Genomic DNA, 19,127 nt, shown 5'->3' on the forward strand with positions numbered 1-19,127 from the left:
GCGTGGCTGGAGACGCTGAAGTCCCAGGGCGATGCCAATGGCGTGTCGCAGGGCAGTCACTTGCATGTGTATCCATATTTCCATGCTTCCAGGGAAAAGCAGCCGAGCAGAGAGCCCTGAGGTGCGGCAGCAGCGACGGAGCATCCCCCGATGCCCACAGCCCCGGCGTCACAGGGGGTGGCAGAGGGGAACGAGCCCCAGGAGTCCGAGCAGAGTGGGGTGCACCAGACGAGCTCTGGAGGCAGCGAGGAGCCGAGTCCCCCCGTATCTTTGGGTGTTGCTGCTCCTTGGTTCAGCACTTGCCCCGTTGAGCAGAGAGGCTTCAAGTCTCCGAGGCGGGGGAGAAAGGACAAGGCAGCGCTTGCACAAATAGCCCTTAGAAATAAATTTCGACGTGCTCCCGAGCCCGTGGGGAGGGACAGTGCCATTCTCCCTCTCCAGGCACCCCTGGGAAGGACTGAGTTTAATGGAGGAGGGAGCAACGTGGGGGGAAAACAGCTGAGCACGAGAGAGAGCCCAAAACACCCTCCAGGCAGGCAGGAGGGCTCGGCCGCGTGGCCACCGCATCCCAGCGCTCCACCACGCCGGCGCCGAGCCATTCGGCGCAGCAAGCATCTACCTCGGTTGGCCCCGTCGAGAAAAGTCACGGTCCAGCAACCCGGATGTGGCCTTCAGCAGATGAATGCGACTCACGTCAGTTTGGAACAGGAAAGATTTAAAATATATATAATATATACTTTTATTATTCACCCGTTAACTCCATTATATGCCAATCATGAGCTAGTTTCAGCAGTTACATTCCCTTGATCACGTCTTTACGAGGATGCAATTAAACCAAAACAAAGGAGACCGCTGACGCCAGTGGGGGAGCGGCCGCCGGTGCTGCGGGACATGGTCGGTGAATCCAGGCAGTGGGGCGGCTGCGTGGCTGCTTCGGTTCCACCTCTCCCGGCGCAGGTCCGGCTTCGGCAGAAAGGACAAGAGCAGCACCCCTGCCGGGCCCGGCTCCTCGGTGGCGCTGCGCTCTCCTGGCAAGGGCTCGTTTACTGCAACACCAGTCCGACCTGGGGGAGCCAACGGAAATGGCGGGTCAAGACGTGCCCGACTGCCAGCGCCCTCTGCCCCAGACCCGGCTCTGGGCAGACGCAGCTCGCGAGCCCTGGCTCTGCCAGCCGGGAGGGCTCGCTGCTGTCCGTGCGGGTTTCCCCATCGGCTTTGGGATATTTGAGAGCAGGGAGAGCCCTGAGCGTGCGGCCAAACGGGCGCACGGACCCTGCCCGGCTCCGATCTGGGGAGGTGACCGATGTTTAGGGAGTGACAAGCCCAGGCAAGGCAGCTTTGACTTCTAAGGTAAATAACACCAGATTTAGGAGAAGGTGCTTCCTGAGAGCCTGGTAGTGGGCCAGGGCCCTCTGCAGGCAGCGGCACTGCTGGGTGCTCTCTAGCTGCTGCGTGATGGGACATGCTGGTGGCTGGTCCCGGGCTCTGACCTGCTGGAGCCACGGGCAGCCCCACCACAGGGTACAGCTGGAGAGCAGCTCCTGGCACCAGGCTCTCCAACCCTACAGCCCTCCTAGCAAGAAAAGCGATTGCTTAAACCTCCTGGCAACCTCCTGGAGCTTTTTGGAAGGCTCAGTGGCACAGCAAGGCTGGCTTAAGGCGCGTGGGCTTGTACCCACAGAGACCTGGCATCACATGCTCTGCAAAGGGAACCAAAGCTCCGTTACTGCCGTTAAGGCATTAATTAGCTGTTGCGACATAGCCCGGGCAGGCTGCAGCACTGCGCGGTCAGGCAGCTTCTGGTTCGCAAGCACCATCCTCCCAAGGCGGCTGTGGACTGCGTGGATGCTGAACCACATCTTCAGGGTCGAGACAGGGTAGCAACCAGGTGCTGCCTAAAATCAGCAGACGGGGTGTCTACAGCTGCAGCGCTTGGAGCAGCTGTGGGGGGAGTGAGCTGCTGGCCGTGGGGACAAGGTGACACCCCAGCGATCCCATGGCTCAGTCACCACGCACATGCTACGAGTGACCGTGCTGGCAGAGCTCCTCATCGTCACAGGGTCCTGCTCAGCTGTGACCCAACCGCTCTCAGGGTTGTCTGTTCTCTCTAGAGAGGCCGTTGTTCTTGTCCCACCACGACAGGCTGACACACAGCTACAGGGCTGCGTGGTGACATCCGGGTCCTGTGAGGTCTCACAGGGCACAGCAACCACCTCCCAGGTGACTATTGCAACCACCGGGGTCACATCTGTCACCCTGCAGCCCTCTGCCTGTCTCCTCTCTGCACCTGGCCTCCTTCCACAGAGGTCAGGATGTGCGTGAGGTTAAGGACTCCAAACCTGCACTAGTCCCAGAGTAAAATGAGCCCAGGGAGACAAATGGCAAGTGCTTTTCCCCAGGGACACCCTCCGTGCACAGCAGGGAGAGCAGAGGAGCTGTCACTAGATTCACCCATTACTGTGTGTACCACTGGCCTGGGAACGCCGAGGTGTGTGTGCCAGCACACTCATCTCCCTGGGGGCTGCAGGGACAAGACTCCTTCCCGTTGCTGGAGGACCCCGCTACCCCAAGGCACTGACCTTCTCCGGTGCCATGCTGGGACACTTCCAATTGTACAGGTAATACTGCAGGTTCCCGTCCCCGATCCCAAACTTCAGCTTCTCCAGGAAGGTTTTGTTTTCCATGAGATCCAGTGCATTGAAGACGTCGAATCCTTTCTGCACAGGCAAGACACAAAGCCATCAGCTCCTGCTTATATGCTGGGGAGTTCATCCCAACCGTGAGCTGCCTGCCCCCTCTCCTGCCCAGCTTTGCATCCCCAGAAGAAGGGAACAAGGCTGATGGGGAAAAACTCAGCACTGGCGTACCCAGCCTCAATTCAAGTGCTATGGACACATAGCAGTATATTTTGCTGTAAGAAACAGACACCCTGAGCTTGGCTCAGTGCTGGGCAGGGGTTCAGGCTACCCCTGCGTCCCTCTCCCGGGTGGCAAATCCTTTAGGATTTGGGTTTGCTCAGTCCTGGGCACAAGCCCTGCCACACAGCCAGCCCTCCACATAAACCCAAGGGTGGCTGGGCAAATGGTGAGCTGTCCAGTGAGCTGCCCGGTGCCCAGTGAGCTGCCCGGTGAGCTGCCTGGTGCCCAGTGAGCTGCCCGGTGAGCTGCCTGGTGCCCAGTGAGCTGCCCGGAGAGCTGCCCGGAGAGCTGCCTGGTGCCCAGTGAGCTGCCCGGTGAGCTGCCTGGTGCCCAGTGAGCTGCCCGGAGAGCTGCCTGGTGCCCAGTGAGCTGCCCGGAGAGCTGCCCGGTGAGCTGCCTGGTGCCCAGTGAGCTGCCCGGAGAGCTGCCTGGTGCCCAGTGAGCTGCCCAGTGAGCTGCCTGCTGCCCAGTTAGCTGCCTGGTGCCCAGTGAGCTGCCCGGTGCCCAGTGAGCTGCCCGGAGAGCTGCCCGGAGAGCTGCCTGGTGCCCAGTGAGCTGCCCGGTGAGCTGCCTGGTGCCCAGTGAGCTGCTCAGTGAGCTGCCTGGTGCCCAGTTAGCTGCCTGGTGCCCAGTGAGCTGCCCGGTGAGCTGCCTGGTGCCCAGTGAGCTGCCCGGTGCCCGGTGAGCTGCTCAGTGAGCTGCCTGGTGCCCAGTGAGCTGCTCAGTGAGCTGCCTGGTGCCCAGTGAGCTGCTCAGTGAGCTGCCTGGTGCCCAGTTAGCTGCCTGGTGCCCAGTGAGCTGCCCGGTGAGCTGCCTGGTGCCCAGTGAGCTGCCCGGTGAGCTGCCCGGTGCCCAGTGACCTGCCCAGTGCACAGTGGTGCTGCCCGGTGCCCAGCGGTGCTGCCCCAGCCCTGCCATCACTCACCGACTTGGCGAGTATGAGAGCATCACTCATGAGGTCGATGAGAGGTGTCTTGGTGTGAACGTTGTAGAAGGAGTAAGCAGCTTTCAGGCTCTTGTGAGTCGGGTGGTTCATGATGGTGGAGGGCAGCGTGTAGAAGCTCAGGAAGTCTGTCACCTCCCCTGGGGTGCTCTGGAAGCCAGAAGTGACAGCACAATATGTCAGAGCCAGTATAAAGCCCGGCCAGAGCCTTAGAGGGGATTTGCCGGTCTGAGTGATGTGTGGGCTCCCTGTGAGGAGACTCAGGACAGCCCAGGATGGAGAGGGACCGGACCATCCTCCAGCAGCTCAAACCTCCCACCCTGGAACAGCATCTCACTGCCCAGGGCAGCAACCTCCCTGGTGGCTCCCACAGCTCGCTGAGCACTCTTCCAGTGGAGGCAGAAGCCCAGTAAAACACGCCCCGTCTCGTTCCTGCCCCCTTACCTCTACCACAAAGGTGTCGATGATGTTCTCCTGAGGCAAGAACCAGTGCTCCACCTCCTCTCGGCTCATGACGGGCGTCAGGTGGAACTGTTTCAGGTACTCGGTCAAGAGCTTGTGCACTGCGGAGATATCTCTGTGCTCCATCGGCCGCAAGCCGGGAGTCTTGGGAGTCTACAGAAAGTGGGACAAATCATTTGCGTTGCTTGCACAGTGGCTTTTATTACTCAAGGGCTCTCCGTCAAACAGCATGGAGACACTCTCTGCTTCCCATTTCCAGTCCCACAACCCAGCACTCTCCCCTAAGCCCTGCTTGCCCGGCAGAAGGATGGATGTGATCGGCCAATTACACCAATGGCAAAGACTGCAGAGAAGCTCAGGGGGTCCCAAAGCCGCATGTGCCAGGTCAAGTCCCTCTGGAAGTGTCCTCTGACCCACTAACAACACAAGATCTCTGCTTCCCTCCAGGTCCCTGCTCCCGCTTGCAATGGGGACAGGCTGTGAGACATGCCCCAGGCACCACACAGAACCCCAAGGAACCACGTGATGTTACTTCCAGTTGGATTTAATTTCTAATCTAGGGTTGGCATCGCTCAGCAAAGCCCAGATCAAGCAGTATGGACTGCTTCTGGGTCTGGGTTTCTGCACAAAAATCGGTAGCTACAACAGCAGCTGGTGCCTTTCCTGAGGCGGGAGGCAGGAGACAGGAGCCATGTGCTGCCCAGCGCTAAAGCAGTGCTCTCCAACCAAAACGAGCAGCTCTGACCAACAGAAGGAAGCCAACAAGGTCAGGGAAGGTGGTGGCAATTTTGATGCTTTGTTTGTCTTCTCTCCCATACCCAGCTGGGGAACTTCCCCAGCAGGACAACTGCAGTGACAGAACTGATCAGTTTGACTGAAGAATGAGGGACTAACCCAATTCAAGGTCACTCCGAGGCTGTGTTTGGACAGATGAAGGCTGTCATATCTGCGTTCTCATTTTACCAGGAGGACAGGATATGACTCACCATGAAACAAAAGCTCACCGGGTCCTCTAGCTGCAAGAATTTGCCCTTAAAATGCAGGTACCCAGGCAAAAATAAATAGAGATTAAATAAAGCACAATGGCCTGACAGAGCCATTTACTACATGAAACAAACGCCAGTTCTCCAGGCAGAGGACTTGACCTCGGCCGAGATGTTTGTGTCTCCAGTTCCCAGCCTCACCCCTTGCTCAGCAAGGAGCAACTCGTGAGCTCTGCCTCTGTGGCTCGCAGCCCCGCCTGGCACCCACCTCGGGCAACCGGTAAAGCTTCATGGTACGTTGCATAGTCATGTTCCTGCTCAGGTGGGAAAATTTGACCTCGATGAGTTTCCGAGGATTCAGGGACCGGTGCCAGTACCTGTAAAAACACACTCGCAGTGGGAGACTTATTCTTGGGCAGCAGGATGGCTGCACGGGCATGGGGTTCTCATAGCTGCCATGAGAGGGCAAGCGAGAACATCACACTGGCTCGCAAAGAGGCCAGCAGCTCCCGCAGAGAAAAACAAGGGCGGCCTGAAGTGCTTGTGCTGCAGAATGTCTCCTATCTTGTGATACATGAGCAGCTTAAGCAAAGCTACTGGACTTAATCTTGGAAGGATGGTTTGGAGAGGAGAAACCTGGGCTGGAATCAATCTCTCCTGTCCGGGGGAATCCCACACCCGCTACATGTTACGGAGGGAATCCCAGCAAGGGAAGGTTTGCAGACCAAAATCTCTTTGGAGAACCAGACACTCACCTGCAAGTCCCCACAGGCTTTGGCAGCACCACTCCTGCAGTGTAAACAGCCTGAAAGATCCCCTCCAGATGAACCCGCCGCGTGATCTCGCGGATCAGAACTGGAGCCACCCGTTTCGAGCGCAACTTTTTGTGGACACACAGGAAGTTTATCTCTACCATCTTCTTCTCTCTTGGGAAAGAAACGATGCAGAACATGAGACCTGACTCTCCTGACCTGGGAGGATCAGTCCAACACCCTGGGCAATTTACCTCCAGCCCCTTCAAGAGAAAGAGGAGACAAAGCCTCGGGGAAGGCCAAGGGGCAAGGGCTGGGTTTGGAGATCTTTCTCATAAGCTGTTATCCAAGGTTTTCAAAGGGAAAATGGTCTCCATGCAGCCCTGGAGGATTTCTGTAAGCCAGAGCTCTAAGCTGACCTCACTCATTTTGGAAAACAGCCTTCACAGCTGCTAACTACCAGATGTCCTTGTACAGAACTTCACTGCCCACCTTAAATATCCCCCACCTTCTACTCCAAGCAGCAAAGCATCTCCATGGCTGAACGGTGTAGGTCTGGCTCGGTTGGCTGGGGAGGACAATGTGGCCAGACCTCCTCAGCACTCCCAGGAAGCCCCACATGCGATCAAGGGGCAGGATGAGAAAAGGAGCCGAGCAGCACTCACGTGTCATAGATGTGGATAGTGGCTGGAATCGCGCTGATAAATCCAACCAGTTTCTTGCTGGAGACAACTCTGACCCCACAGTGCCACTGGGGCAACCAGCCTGGAGGACGCAGCGCCCTGGAGAAGAGATGCACTTCAGAAGCCATGTCCCATCAGAGGTCCCCAGTGTATCTGCTCCTGCCTCCCCACGCACTCCCGCCGCGTCCTGTGTCCTGCTCCAGGCTGCCCAATGCAGCTGTGGGTTTGCAGGCAGGAGGATGGGGGGGTTGACAGTGATGTGACAAGGCAGGACCGCCAGGATACAGGGCAATTCCTGCACTCTGTGGCCAAAGCCAGCTCTCACTAGCGACACAGGAGGAAGTCTATGTTCATCGATTCATGAATGCCCTGAGGAAACAGCAGCTCCACTGCAACAGATCTCCAAGTGTTATTGCTGGCAACATTACTTGGCAGCTGCCTTCATCCTACAGCTCCAGGGCACTGGGAAGCTCCTCAGCTACTGGGATTTTTAGAAACACTCAAGGGATCAAACCAAAGAGGACAAAATCCAGTTTTAGGCTCCCATATCTCAAAGAAGCCAGAAGCTGGCAGGGCTGGGTGAGAGACCCCTCCCACAGTGTACCTGGGACACGGCACACGCACACGGTGACAGATGGGGAAGGGAGATTTCGGAAAGAAGTGAGACAGGCTAAGCAAAGGCAGCTGCAGTGCTGTCACAGGGATCAGGCTTGTGAGCATCCAACACCCCCTGCTCCGTGGTCACGATGCCACTCACCACAGCAGGAACTCGGGAGAGTAATCGAACCGGAACATGTTGTCGTCGTCCTCCACATAGTTCTCATTCAGAAGCGTGTACAGCTCTTTCAGCTAAAGCAGGAGAGACCAAGCAGGTTAAGAAAATTATTCAGCCATCAGATGTCCCAGCTGCCCTGAGAGGGGACCCTGAACACTTTTTGTGTGGTCACAGCAACAGGCGCTGCGTGCAGCCGTGTCCCTGCTACCAGCATGTCCCCCTGCTCCAGGCTCCTGAACCAGTGCCGCTGCAGAGCAGGGTAAGCAGCAGGACACACAGATAAGCCCTGCTGTCCTCAGGGCATCTTCCAGGGAGGTGGGTCATGGTCTGGAGGGTCCTCCTAAGGGAAAACTCCTGGCTGCAGGCATCCTCACATCCTCATCAAGAAACCAGGCCAACATGGGATGGGTGAGAGGTAACTGCACAGTGGGGGAAGTTGGACCCATCTAACTCCAAGGAGATGGCGTGACCACTGAGCTGGAGAGCTGCATGGCGTGGCGAAGGACATGCTCCCATCCCCAAAACCATCTTCAGCACTCTAAGCATGGAACTGCCAACCATGCAACAGAGACGCCGTCCCAGCGCACGAAGGCCAAGCTGCCTATACTCACCACGCCTCTATCCCCAAGGTCCAGGGCATCCCAGGTAAAGCCCTGGGGCAAAGTATACGGCTCCTGACGGATATTGTCTTTGTCCGGCTCAACAGGACCGTGGGTGTTCACCACTTCTCCTGTAAGAGAGAGCGGGGAGGCATGAAGATGCCTTCTACTGTTTGAGGCCAAATCTCCATGACACCTCAATCTGGCGACCAGCATGCCTCATGTCTCCCACCTCAGGTCCCTGGCATGGGCAGCCAGGGATCACCATTTCACCCCCCTGGTTTGGGACGTGCCCCGTGCTCATCGTGACACAGGGGCAGAGAATCAAAACTCCCTCCAGGGCAATGGTGGAACAGATCAGGCAGCAGAGAGGAGGAGACCAAACTGACCAGAGCTTCAAGGTCACAGCTATGTCTTCCAGGTCCACACGCGATGCCTTATCCTTCCCCAGCCCCACAATCCCAGCCCTGGCCAGCACTTTCCCATGAGCCACTCCGTCAGATGGTGGCTCTCTCCCTGCCAACTCTGGCCGCTGCCATTTGGCAAACGTCAGGGTTTCCTTCCCACTGTGCTTAAAGAAGAGCTGCAGCAAACAAGACAACTTTTGTTGAAAAAACACTGACTCCTAAAGCTCCCGATTCAGCCAAGAGATGTTGGTTTGAGCACCGGCTTTCTCAGGGATGTCAACAGAGCAGCATCACTTGAGTGCTCCAAGAAGAAAGCTGTGCTAATTAGGAGTTCCCTTAAAAAGGGACTGAAAAGGTTTCCAGGCAATGGGGAGGTAAAGAAAGCCCAGAGCAAGAACGGCCCCATCACACCCACCCAGGGCAGCTTCCAGAAATGCTCACCCCTGGGTGCCCTCTCTGTTTTGAGCAGGTGCTGACCGGCTCCAGCCCCAAAAATCCCACAGCAGTTTTGTTAGCTGACCCTAAATAGCCTCGTGTACGTGACGCTGTGTGCCAGAGTATGCTTCTGAGCAAGGACCACGAGAGACACTGGGACCCAGTGGGGGGCTGGCAGCCAGGGCACAGCCAGCAATTCAGTGTGCGGAGGAGTGGGCTGTTTTGTGCCTCTGCTTCCCCAGAAGATGCCTTCCACCGTTCCTCCAGGGTTTATGCAAGCAGAAATGATGTTTGCCATGTCCAGGATCCTCTGAGAAAAAGGGCAAATGCAAGATCAGGCTTTTGCTGTCTCACATAACCTCGTGCTGTCTCACTATGATCTTCCCAGCACAAAACTGAGGCTATTGCGCCCAGCAAACAGTCTTTGAGACCAAAGAAAGCCTCAGACTGATGCTGATAACATGAAAAGGGATTCAGACATGGTGTTTGCAGCAAGAGAGATCGGACACAACCCCATGAAGGAAATTACTGAACAGCAGCCAATTTGAAGCCATGACAAGCTTCGGGTGAATCTGGAAGCTATGGGCTTGGACTCATTCTCTAGTTCTCCTGAGCTCTGCATGGGTTTTGCTAGGGGACGCAGGAGCGGAGAGACTAAGCGAAGCAATCCTGGGCACCCCAGGAGCACTGCAGGTTTGCTTCAATTAGCTTGGGAACAAGTGCCTTCCAGCCATGCAGCTCTCCGTCAGTGCACCCCTCTTCTTTTCAGATCTGCTCAGCTGCCAAGTGCTCCTGCCACGCTGAGAAATGCCTCGTTACTGACAGAACATCATTTTGACACAGGCTGACAGCATCAAGAGCAAACTGGAGAAAGGGCTGGAGCAAGGAGTAGAGCTGGGAGGAACAGCCAGACTGTTTGCAGGGGGACGATGGGATGAAAAGATACGATTCCCCATCTTTACACACGCGTGGAAGCTCAGGGGTACAGATGCTCGTGAGGTTTGTGCTTCCACTCTCCCAGCTCTCCTGGCTCAGCCCCAGTGCCTGCCCATGCCAGAGGCTGATGTGAGCCCAGCAACCCAACAATGTGGCAGCTCAGCACATGGACCTGCTTCCCTCAGCGGCTCCCATCAGTGGCTGGCCCCGTTTCACCCCGAGTTACCTTCCCCACCAAGGACCCTTTGCTGGGAAGCTTCAACCCCAGAAAGGTGAGATCTCCAAGTCCCCTAGGACTTGGCAAGAGGAAGGCTGGCAACACCCCGCATGAAACAGGTACAGAGGGCTGGGGAAACCCAATTCAAAGGCTAAAGACTGAGATTAAGGGATGCCTAAATGTGGGAGGCATCAGACTGGATGTCTGAAATGGCTCCTCATCCCTCTTGACACCCCTGGCTGCCTGCACAGCTCTCTGGCAGCAGGGCTGGCTGCTCAGGTCCATGATGCTGAATGGTAGACAAGTGTCACTGATGCCTCTGAAACCCAGACAGGACAGTAGTGAGGGGCTGTCCAGGGACCAGCTTCATTGAGAGCTTCCTTGAGCAGTCTGGGGACCACAAGGCTTCTCCCAAGGAATGGCGAGGGCTGTACGTACCTAGCTTGGGGACTGGCTGCGTGTCCCAGAACTGGTAGCTCCTCTTGCTGGCTTCCTCCATGGTTTTGGCAGGGCCCTGACCTACAGAGAAGAGCTCGATGGCTTTTTGAATCTCCTGGATCCTCTCAGCAGGTAAAGAGTTCACCTGAGGGCAGAAAAGAAGGGTGGAAAGACAAAATGAGTAAGCTGAGCCACCAGGTCTGTATTTCAGCTCCTCATTAGGGGAACCTGAAGCTGACCCTGCCAGGAAGGGGACAGCAGGGAGAAGACTTGCTTCCCAGCCTAGACCTTCTCATAAACCTCTACTAGATGGATGAACCCTTTCACCAGGCACCTGCCACACACCTAGACCTGGCTTCTAGGCACTCCTGGGTCAAAGGGGATAGATGAAGTACCTTAAAATGCTTTAAGCTTCAGTTAAGGAGGGCACTGTGAGCCCCAGGAGCAAACCTCCCTGCCTCACCTTGGCTAACACCCATGCAGAGACACAGAGACACCCTGGATCAACCCACACCGAGCACTCGGGCTTTCTGCGGTGCCTTTTCTCTCTCTGCTTCAGCCACCTCCATCTAAGCTGGATCTGTATCTGCAAACTGCAGCTTCCAGAGAAGTCCCTGGGCACCGCAGACCAGGACAAGGCGGAGAGGCTGCGTCAAGATGAAGGACACTTTCCTCCTCCTCCCCAGGCAGACCTTGGCAGGGTGGGCAGCTCTGCGCTGAATTCACAACCCCAGCTCCTCCCCGATTCCTGGTGAAGTTAGTCTGAAACACTCAAAGCCCCAGTTTAATGCTCTGCACAGTCAGGACAGAATATTATAAATATTTGGATGGGAATTGGGCATTGGACATGCTGATGTGCATATCTCTGTCTGTGTCCCCTGCCACAGGACCAGAGGGGACACGATGGGTGACTGCCAGCACCGGGAGGGACAATCCTTGCATGTCCCATGCTCCTTCACGAAGCACCGGCTGCTAGTCAGGATCGGGCAAAGCCAAGAGGGGTAAGACAGACTCTGCTCTGACCCAGCTGCTGTTCTTATGTTAATCAAGCGAAAATCAACAACATCGGATGTCGTCCAAGATGAAGGAGAAGGCGTTCGTTGTGCTAGCTGCGGGCAGGAGAGGAAGCTGGCAGGTGGCAGCGTGGCGGTCCCCTGCCTGCGAGGAGGCAGCTGGTGTCTGGAAAGAAGAACTCCGAGGCGCCAGTCTGACCCTTTCACCGCAGCACAGGAACTGGCTGGGATATCCAGCCAAGGACCGCGTTGTTCCTGGAGTGCTCCGCAAACACCTTACAGCAATGGGAATTCCCACGCATGGAGCCAGGCTGGGAAATTACTCTAAACCTTAAGTTTTTTGAGCAGCCAAGTGCCTAAAACCAGGACTGGGAGACTCTTTCTTTGCCCTAAGCTACAGCAGACAGGTCCAGGACAGGGCTGGCTGTGCAGGGCCGCGACTTCAGGAAGGGGTCAGTCACCTTCACTGGCTGGTCCTGAGCCTGATCGGACTGATCTCCCTTCTCTTTCTTCCGTTTGGGTTTCTTTTTCTTCTTTTTGGCTCCGCTGTCATTTGCTGGACTCAAGCCGCTAGGGAACAAAAGAAACATAATTGGAGCCTTGGGGTTTTCTTTTGGAGAATATTCATAGGGTTTCTGAAGCTCCCTGCTCTGAGTCCAAGTCTCCAGGAGGGAGAACACTCAGAGCACGGAGGGTGCAGCTGTGTGCCCTCTCCCTGGCATCCCTCCCAGCAGCGAGCTCCAAGCAAGCTCCCAAATGGGACCAGCAGCAACACCTCCCACCCCGCAGGTTTGCTCAGCGGTGGGGAGCGTGCCCCGCACCGCAGGTGACTGCGTCTGTGCTGTCACATCACCCCGCTCGGCCGCACGTGCCCAAACCCAACCCGTGGAGCGGCAGGGATGCCCAGCTTAGGCTTTTTCCTCCTCTCGGAGCCTAAGGATGGACATGAGAGCAGCAAATGGTGGTCCAGCCCTGGGAATAAAGCACCGCAGAGGGGCCGGTGGCCAAGGACACTCTGCCAAGTGTCACCTCACCTGCAGAGGCAATGATCTAGGGAGACAGGCACTGTTAAATTGGAAATTTGTTATATTGTTATGGTGGAGCTGGAAAATCAAGACCAAGCAGCAAATCTCTTTGGGAGGACAGGGTGGAAGCGCCTGCACCAGGGCATCGCTCCTCCTTCCAGGGATGCAGTGCAGCCCCAGACACCCAAATGATGACACCCCAAAGCAGCCACAGGCGTGAAACCCTGCACCGAGCCCAGCCCTGCTGATGGGCAAGTCCAGCAGTGTCCTGATGCCAAAACACGGGAGAGGCGCTGGCTCCCGGCACGGTGTACGTGATCTCACCCCTGCGTGAGACACCTGACGCAGGACAGGTGACGTTACTGCTGTGCAGCTGGGGCACCCCAGAGGCCTCCCTGCCAGTGGTCCCCAAAACAAGGTTACAGCCTCCAAAAGGGTCACGGCTCCAGTGGAAATTCAACCCCAGAGACAGCTGGAGCAGGACTAAGCAGAGGGATGAGAAGGGAAGGGGTCGGGAAACCAGGCCACGGGTGTTTTGCCAGCTGCTGACATGCATGAAGGGTCTTTTGCAAAGCAAGTTGGGGGGAGGGCGTGAATGCCAGGACAGCTCTGTCTTGTCCCTGTCAGTGCTGCCAAGTTTGTTTTGCAGTAAAACCACAGTATCTTTCCTCTTCTGTTTTCACTGAGGAAAATAACCCACTTCTGCCTCGATGGGGAGAGGCCAGAGCAAGGAAAGCCATGGAGAGTCCCAGGTGGGAGCTGCTCTTTGCATCAAGCAGCACACCCACAGCACCTACAACCACAAAGCCCACCACTGGCGGGCACTGCCTCCCACACCAGAGCGGGTCTGGCTGGAAACTGGTACGAGCTCTGTGGGACGGGGTCTACCCAAGGGACACCCCGCCAGCCCAGATGCTGTGGGACGTGCCCCTGCCCTCCTGTGCCCAGGGACCTCGTCCTCTTCTTTCCTCAAATCTCAGCTTGGGGATCCAAGCCAGTGTATTTTTTACTCTATGATATAGAGGCTTCTCCTTCCTTGCACCCCCAAAATGATTGCTGCTTTCAGCAGGGACAATCGCACGGCTCTGACCTGCCCAGAGGCAGATGGGGAACCGAAGGCACCGGCCAGCCTGGAAACAACCCCCCCTCCCAAGTACCACTTGCTCCCAGATCATCTTAATGTCTTTACCAAACACAAGATAGTGGTGAAGAGGGTGGAGCAGGGAAAGGAAAGAAGAAACACACTGGAAAATATGTTGGAGCGGCATCCAACTATTTATTTCAGCAAGGCCAGGAAAAGGAGAGAGCCTGGAGGGGAATTAGGATTAAAAAGATCCCTGGGCTGAGCAGCAAGTGAGTTTTGAAACCAGGGAAAAGTGGATAGAGAAATGTTTTGAGGGATGAAGCCGGGAGGGCTGGCTGTGGAGGTGCCTGCAGACGGCGAGGCCGCTGATGCTCACGGCGCAGGAACCCGACACAACGGGCAGCCATCGCCCTGCGGAGCAGAGACGTCTGGTTTGCAGGACACAGAGCAGCTGAGCTGGGGAAGGCTTTCCTCTGGACAAAACCTGAGCAGCAGTGGGGACTCTGCAGATGGCATTTGCTGGGGAAAAATATTCCTGCCTATCAGCAGAGCCCCAGGTGAAACACCAGGAGACAGCAATGCTCACCTGCACGCAGAACTAATGGTTGTACAGGGCGAGCTGCTCCACAACAGGGGGCTTGGTAAGAAGCCCCCCCTCTTCTCCAGCAGCACATTAAGCACCTGCAGCGCAGCAGAGAGGAGCAGCCACAAAGCCGCAGCTCTGTGGGGATCAGCATCCCGCAGCACTGCTGAGCCTTCCCTGGGGGGACGCTCCTCACTTTTCCTCCCACCACCAGCAAAAGGGCTTTACCTCCACCGGGGAGACACGAGCTCTGACATGACAGCAAAAGTAATTACAGCAAAGCGGTGCTGACACTGCTATTGATTTTGGTGACAAATGTGTGATGGGGTTTTTTTAACTCCTCGTGGAGGAGCACGGGTGAGACCTGGCAGATCCCCAACCAGCCAGGACAGCCGCATCCAGGCCCTGGGACGAGCCAAACCATTCACTGTGCAGCTGCAATAAACACATTCAACTGATTTCTTACCAATTTCAACACCTCAGACTGACAGCACATGGGGGGTTTGAGGGCACATCCAAGGGCAGATGCTGGAAGCTGCACCTTCCAAAGGAGATGGATACGTTTTCCCAGGTCACCTCCATGTTGGGATGCTGCGGGTGTCAGATGTGACAAACAAAATCCTCCCAGCCCCTGCGTATTCAGTCAGCGTTGCTTTGCTTCATAAATCAGAGCTGCCAACTCCCAGCTTGCCACTAATGAGTTCAGCCCAACCAATATCGCTTCATCCCCATGCTGGACTCGCAGGTAGAAGCACTAAGAAAAATCCTCCCTGATTTATGAGCAAAGCTGTCGTGACCTGGAAGAAATCAGGGTGGCATAAGGTGGGATGAGGTTTTGCATTCCCAGGCGCTGTGGTGTGGAGAAGGGCCAGGAGACAAAAACCAACCTGGCAGACAAGTCACCAGCAAAGAAAACATAGGAAAATGCTGGAAAACCCAAAGGTCCATCTCATTACACCTAGGGAAGCACAAGTGCAGCTATTTTCTATTTTAAAGTCCATTTAGGAAAGCAAATTTCTTCTTTGCGTTCCAGTGTAGCTGCAGCCCCTCGGACACTCCCCAAATTAATGGCATCACCTCACCAGACGCCACTGTCCAAAATCCCAGCTACCGCAGCCAATGCGACCCATGAAGCTGCGAGGGCTGAAGCCGGTTTCATGCCCAGGAAGGGTTAACTGCCAGGCCAGCTCCCGGCCGACAGCCCACGGCATTCCCGGCTGCTCTTACCGCTTTTTTCCTCCCATATCTCCTTTCCAGCCTGAGACACTTTGAGAGATAAAGGGGGTGGAGAAGGGCACATTGGCTGTACTATGTGAAATGTCTTCCGATTACCTGCGGGATGGCAACAGTTTGTTCTCTGATGAAGGAAAACCATTTTCCCTTCTCCTGGGAACAGCACCACTACACAGAAAGTAACACCCATAACCTGAGCGATCTCGAAAACAGACTTTTGGGAGTACCCAGATAAACCAGATGGGTTGTTCAAGGCGAGACCGGCTCAGACTAACTGTCCTCCACCAGCTCAGCCCCTCCGTAGGCTGGGAAACACCAGACACATCCAGTAACCAACTGGTGCTCAGCACCCACTTATCTATCACCTGGATCCGTGTGCGCTCCCGCCGTATTCCCAGATCCAAGAGTTCTTTTTTGTTTGCGAGGTAGGGGAGGAAAGCACAAGAGAGGACAACTCCAGCTGTGGCCGGCTCCCCACGGCTCCCAAAGCCTGGTGGGAAGCTCTGGGTTGCCAGAGAATAATTTCAACAGCAAGGGCTGGGACTTATTTCCCATAGTGTATGAGCTGCAGCGATCAAAAAGCATCTTTTATTACACAAATCGAAACACCACACTTGGGCTCTCAGACCATCTCACACCTACGATAGCAAATGATACCAAATATGGCTGGTTCTTCCTCAAAACCCACACTGGAAACGCAGATTCAGACAAGGTCTTGTGTGGTTTCCTTCACTGCGCAGCCTTGCTTCCTAGTCTGAAAGGTGTCAGATGAGAAACAGTAGATCCCTGCTCCGTATTTAGGTGCTGGAAAATCCTTCTGCCAAACCTGGGGCTAATCGGGTACAGTACTTAGGCTGTAATCTCATTAGGGGCCAGAGCAAGAAGGGAGGCTCTGCAGATGGCAGAGCACGGGTCCTGAAGCAAAGCGTGCCATTATTGCTCTCCAGACAACAAACAAAACTACATTCTGCATGTTAGAGCACGGCAGTTGTCCCAGGAACACCCTCTCACAGTGTAAGCACAGGCAGGGATTGCCAAACCAGGCAGCTGCCTGCTGTCCCACCACAAACAGCCCCGTTGCTTTCCCCATGCCCCATCCAGCAACAATCCAGGTTGTGCTGCAGGATCGTACCCAAACTTTTCCCACCCAAAACTGCTTCCCCTGGTGGTTTTGCCAATGACGGACTCATTTCACAGGGCTGGGATGCTCAAATCCTTGGTCTCACCACTGCCGTTTGCTGCCTGTGAACCAACAAATCCTACCAGGCTAGCAGCAGCTCTGGGGAGCGGAGCCTGTGCCGGTGACTCTGCCTTTCCACTGTCTTATCTACGACGGGAACAAACTCTCTGCAGACACCAGAGACACGACAGAAGCCCTCTCTGCATAAAGGAAATCACGTCAAATATGAAAGTGGGATTTTTTTCCTTTGGGAAATCAAGGGCCGCAGAGGAGAGCGGTGCAGCCACTCCACAGTGCTGACATGGGACCGAGGTGGAAGAAACTCAATTCCTCTTTCCTGTCCTTAAAAGGAAAGGAAGTATCGCCCTCACTAAGTAATACTTGTATGTTTTAAATCTCAGAGCCAAGACCCAGTGACTCGCAACACGAAGTGGGCAGAGGCAGGACTCCGAGCACTGCTCTGCAAACCCCAGCAGCTCAAAGCACTTCCCCTGCCCCATTTCTGGGGACAGTGTTCAGCCAGGGTGACCAGAAACACTCCCACATCCCAGAGCAGTGCGACAGTATGAAATCAATGGAACCGATGTGCATCAGAAAGAAACCCGCCACCTTTCCCACCACTTGGTCTTTTCTCTCCTAGATGGATCCCTCGTTAGGTTTTGGGGGAAACAGGCGATTTGCCAGAGAGCTCCAAAGCCTCCCTGGCTTGTGCTCATTATCACTGTGCCCGTCAGCCACACTTTTCACGTTATTTCCCGAGCGAACTAAATTCTCTATATTTGTTACAGGACATTTCCCAGGCTGCCTGGTTAGCCTGTTGTGTTTCAATGCTCACCCTAGTCAGGACAGGTAACTGCATTTTAACTCCTTAGTGTTGCAGAAAGTGCGATGCCCGTGCTCGGATACGAAGAGGGCTCAAGAACACACCTTTTCCTGGCAAAGGGCAGGCTGAACTGCTGGGCTGGGAAATAACGGTGATTAAGCACCGTGTCTCCTCTCTGCTTGGCTCTGGTTTCCACAAACCTAATCATGTCAGAAGAAAAGAAAAGAAAAATCTCCCCAAGCATGGCTAAACCTATTAAGCTGAGACACAGTGCCACACCCGGGAGGCAAATAAAATATAAACTGGCATCTGTGCTGTCATAAAAAACGCCTCTGTGATATTTCTTGCGTGACCTTTTATTCAATTCCATTACCGGGCAGGCGGGTTTGCCTGTGGAAAGCTGCCGACGGAGGGAGAAGAGCTCTTCAAGCCAACGGTCTCTGTGTTGCAGGGCTGGGAAAGCAGCTGCTGGGGCACTGGGCGAGTGGGAAGAGGAGCCCAGTGAGGCCCAGGTGCATGAAGCACAAGGTGCAAAATCTCTGGAAACACGTGTTGTGGCATAAGCCACGTGCTGACATGCCCTGCCACATGCAAAGCCAGCAGGAACGAGGACAAAGCCTCTCCTGCAAGACACAGGCATGGCAAGGCAGCTCTGCACCTTATTAATTAAGGCAGTAACGCAGGTACTACGTTGGGGATTTTTAGATCTTTCCTACCTAGATAAGGACCTGCCTGGCTGCATGTGTTCACTCCCAGCCTAACTGTTGCTATTTTACCATTTCATACCTCTGGAGGCCGCGCTCCACAAACCACGAGACAACATCAGCTGAGCTTTGCAAAACCCTGGGCCACGTTTAGGAAAACGACAGGATGGGTGTGCAGAAGCCTGGGCTTCTTCCCTGGTGCAGGGATGGCCGCGGGAGGCCACAAGCTTTGGGGAGCAGGATAAGATGCCCAACCACGCCACGACCCTAGGTGCCACCGCGGGGCCAAAGGTGCTGGGAGGGGGACAGGGCTTGTGCAGGAGAGCAGGGGGAATGTGGGGAGACACACCCTAACGCAAGAACAAGAAGAACCGCAAACTGTGCTCCTTTCTGCCAACAAAAAGGCACCCGCGGCCCCTTTCTGGCTGCCCCGCAGGCACCGCGCCAGCCGTCACCCATCCACGCCGCGACGGGCCCAACCCTGTTTAGCTTCAGGACACGCTCCCACAGCAGGCGTGAATGGGAGCCAGCGGGCCCGTCCCCCCGGCAAGACTGACGGGCGGCTCGACCAATCGCAGCGCGGCACGCCGCCCGGCGGCCAATCAGCGCCCGCGCGGGGCGGGGCGCCGCTCACTTCCCTGCCGCTGCCCGCCTCACTGGGCCCGGCCACCGCTGCGGCGGGGCCGCTGCTCACCACCGGTTGGAGCCGTGCTCCGCCTCGTTCTCGCAGTCGCTGCAGTGCTCATGGTCGTTCTCCTCCGCCGACGGCCGCGGAGGCCTCGCCGGTGGCCGCCTCACTGCTGTCTCACTCTCGTCCGCCATCTTGAAACGGGGCCTCGGCGCCTGCCGCACCCCCGCAACAAAGAGCGCCGCGATTGGGCGGTAGGCCGCGGGGCACGCTGGGACCAGTAGTCTGCGCAGGCATGCGGGGGCC

At 56.0% G+C, this 19,127-nt stretch overlaps 1 protein-coding gene across 1 annotated transcript; it reads right to left on the reverse strand.

Moving 5' to 3' along the window:
- Window positions 1–714: 714 nt before the first annotated feature.
- NMT1 (N-myristoyltransferase 1) lies at window positions 715–19,058 on the reverse strand. The gene is made up of 12 exons (XM_064473486.1): window positions 18,888–19,058; window positions 12,023–12,131; window positions 10,549–10,693; window positions 8,128–8,246; window positions 7,499–7,590; window positions 6,724–6,840; window positions 6,062–6,232; window positions 5,575–5,683; window positions 4,306–4,476; window positions 3,844–4,011; window positions 2,580–2,717; window positions 715–1,064 (listed from the first exon to the last, which is right to left on the reverse strand). Exons 1-12 carry the CDS (start codon window positions 19,013–19,015, stop codon window positions 1,044–1,046), a joined length of 1,488 nt encoding a protein of 495 aa, XP_064329556.1. The 5' UTR covers window positions 19,016–19,058; the 3' UTR covers window positions 715–1,043.
- Window positions 19,059–19,127: the final 69 nt, after the last annotated feature.

The sequence above is a fragment of the Phalacrocorax carbo genome, chromosome 25 (genome assembly GCF_963921805.1).
Source record: "Phalacrocorax carbo chromosome 25, bPhaCar2.1, whole genome shotgun sequence".
Classification (NCBI taxonomy): Eukaryota; Metazoa; Chordata; class Aves; order Suliformes; family Phalacrocoracidae; genus Phalacrocorax; species Phalacrocorax carbo.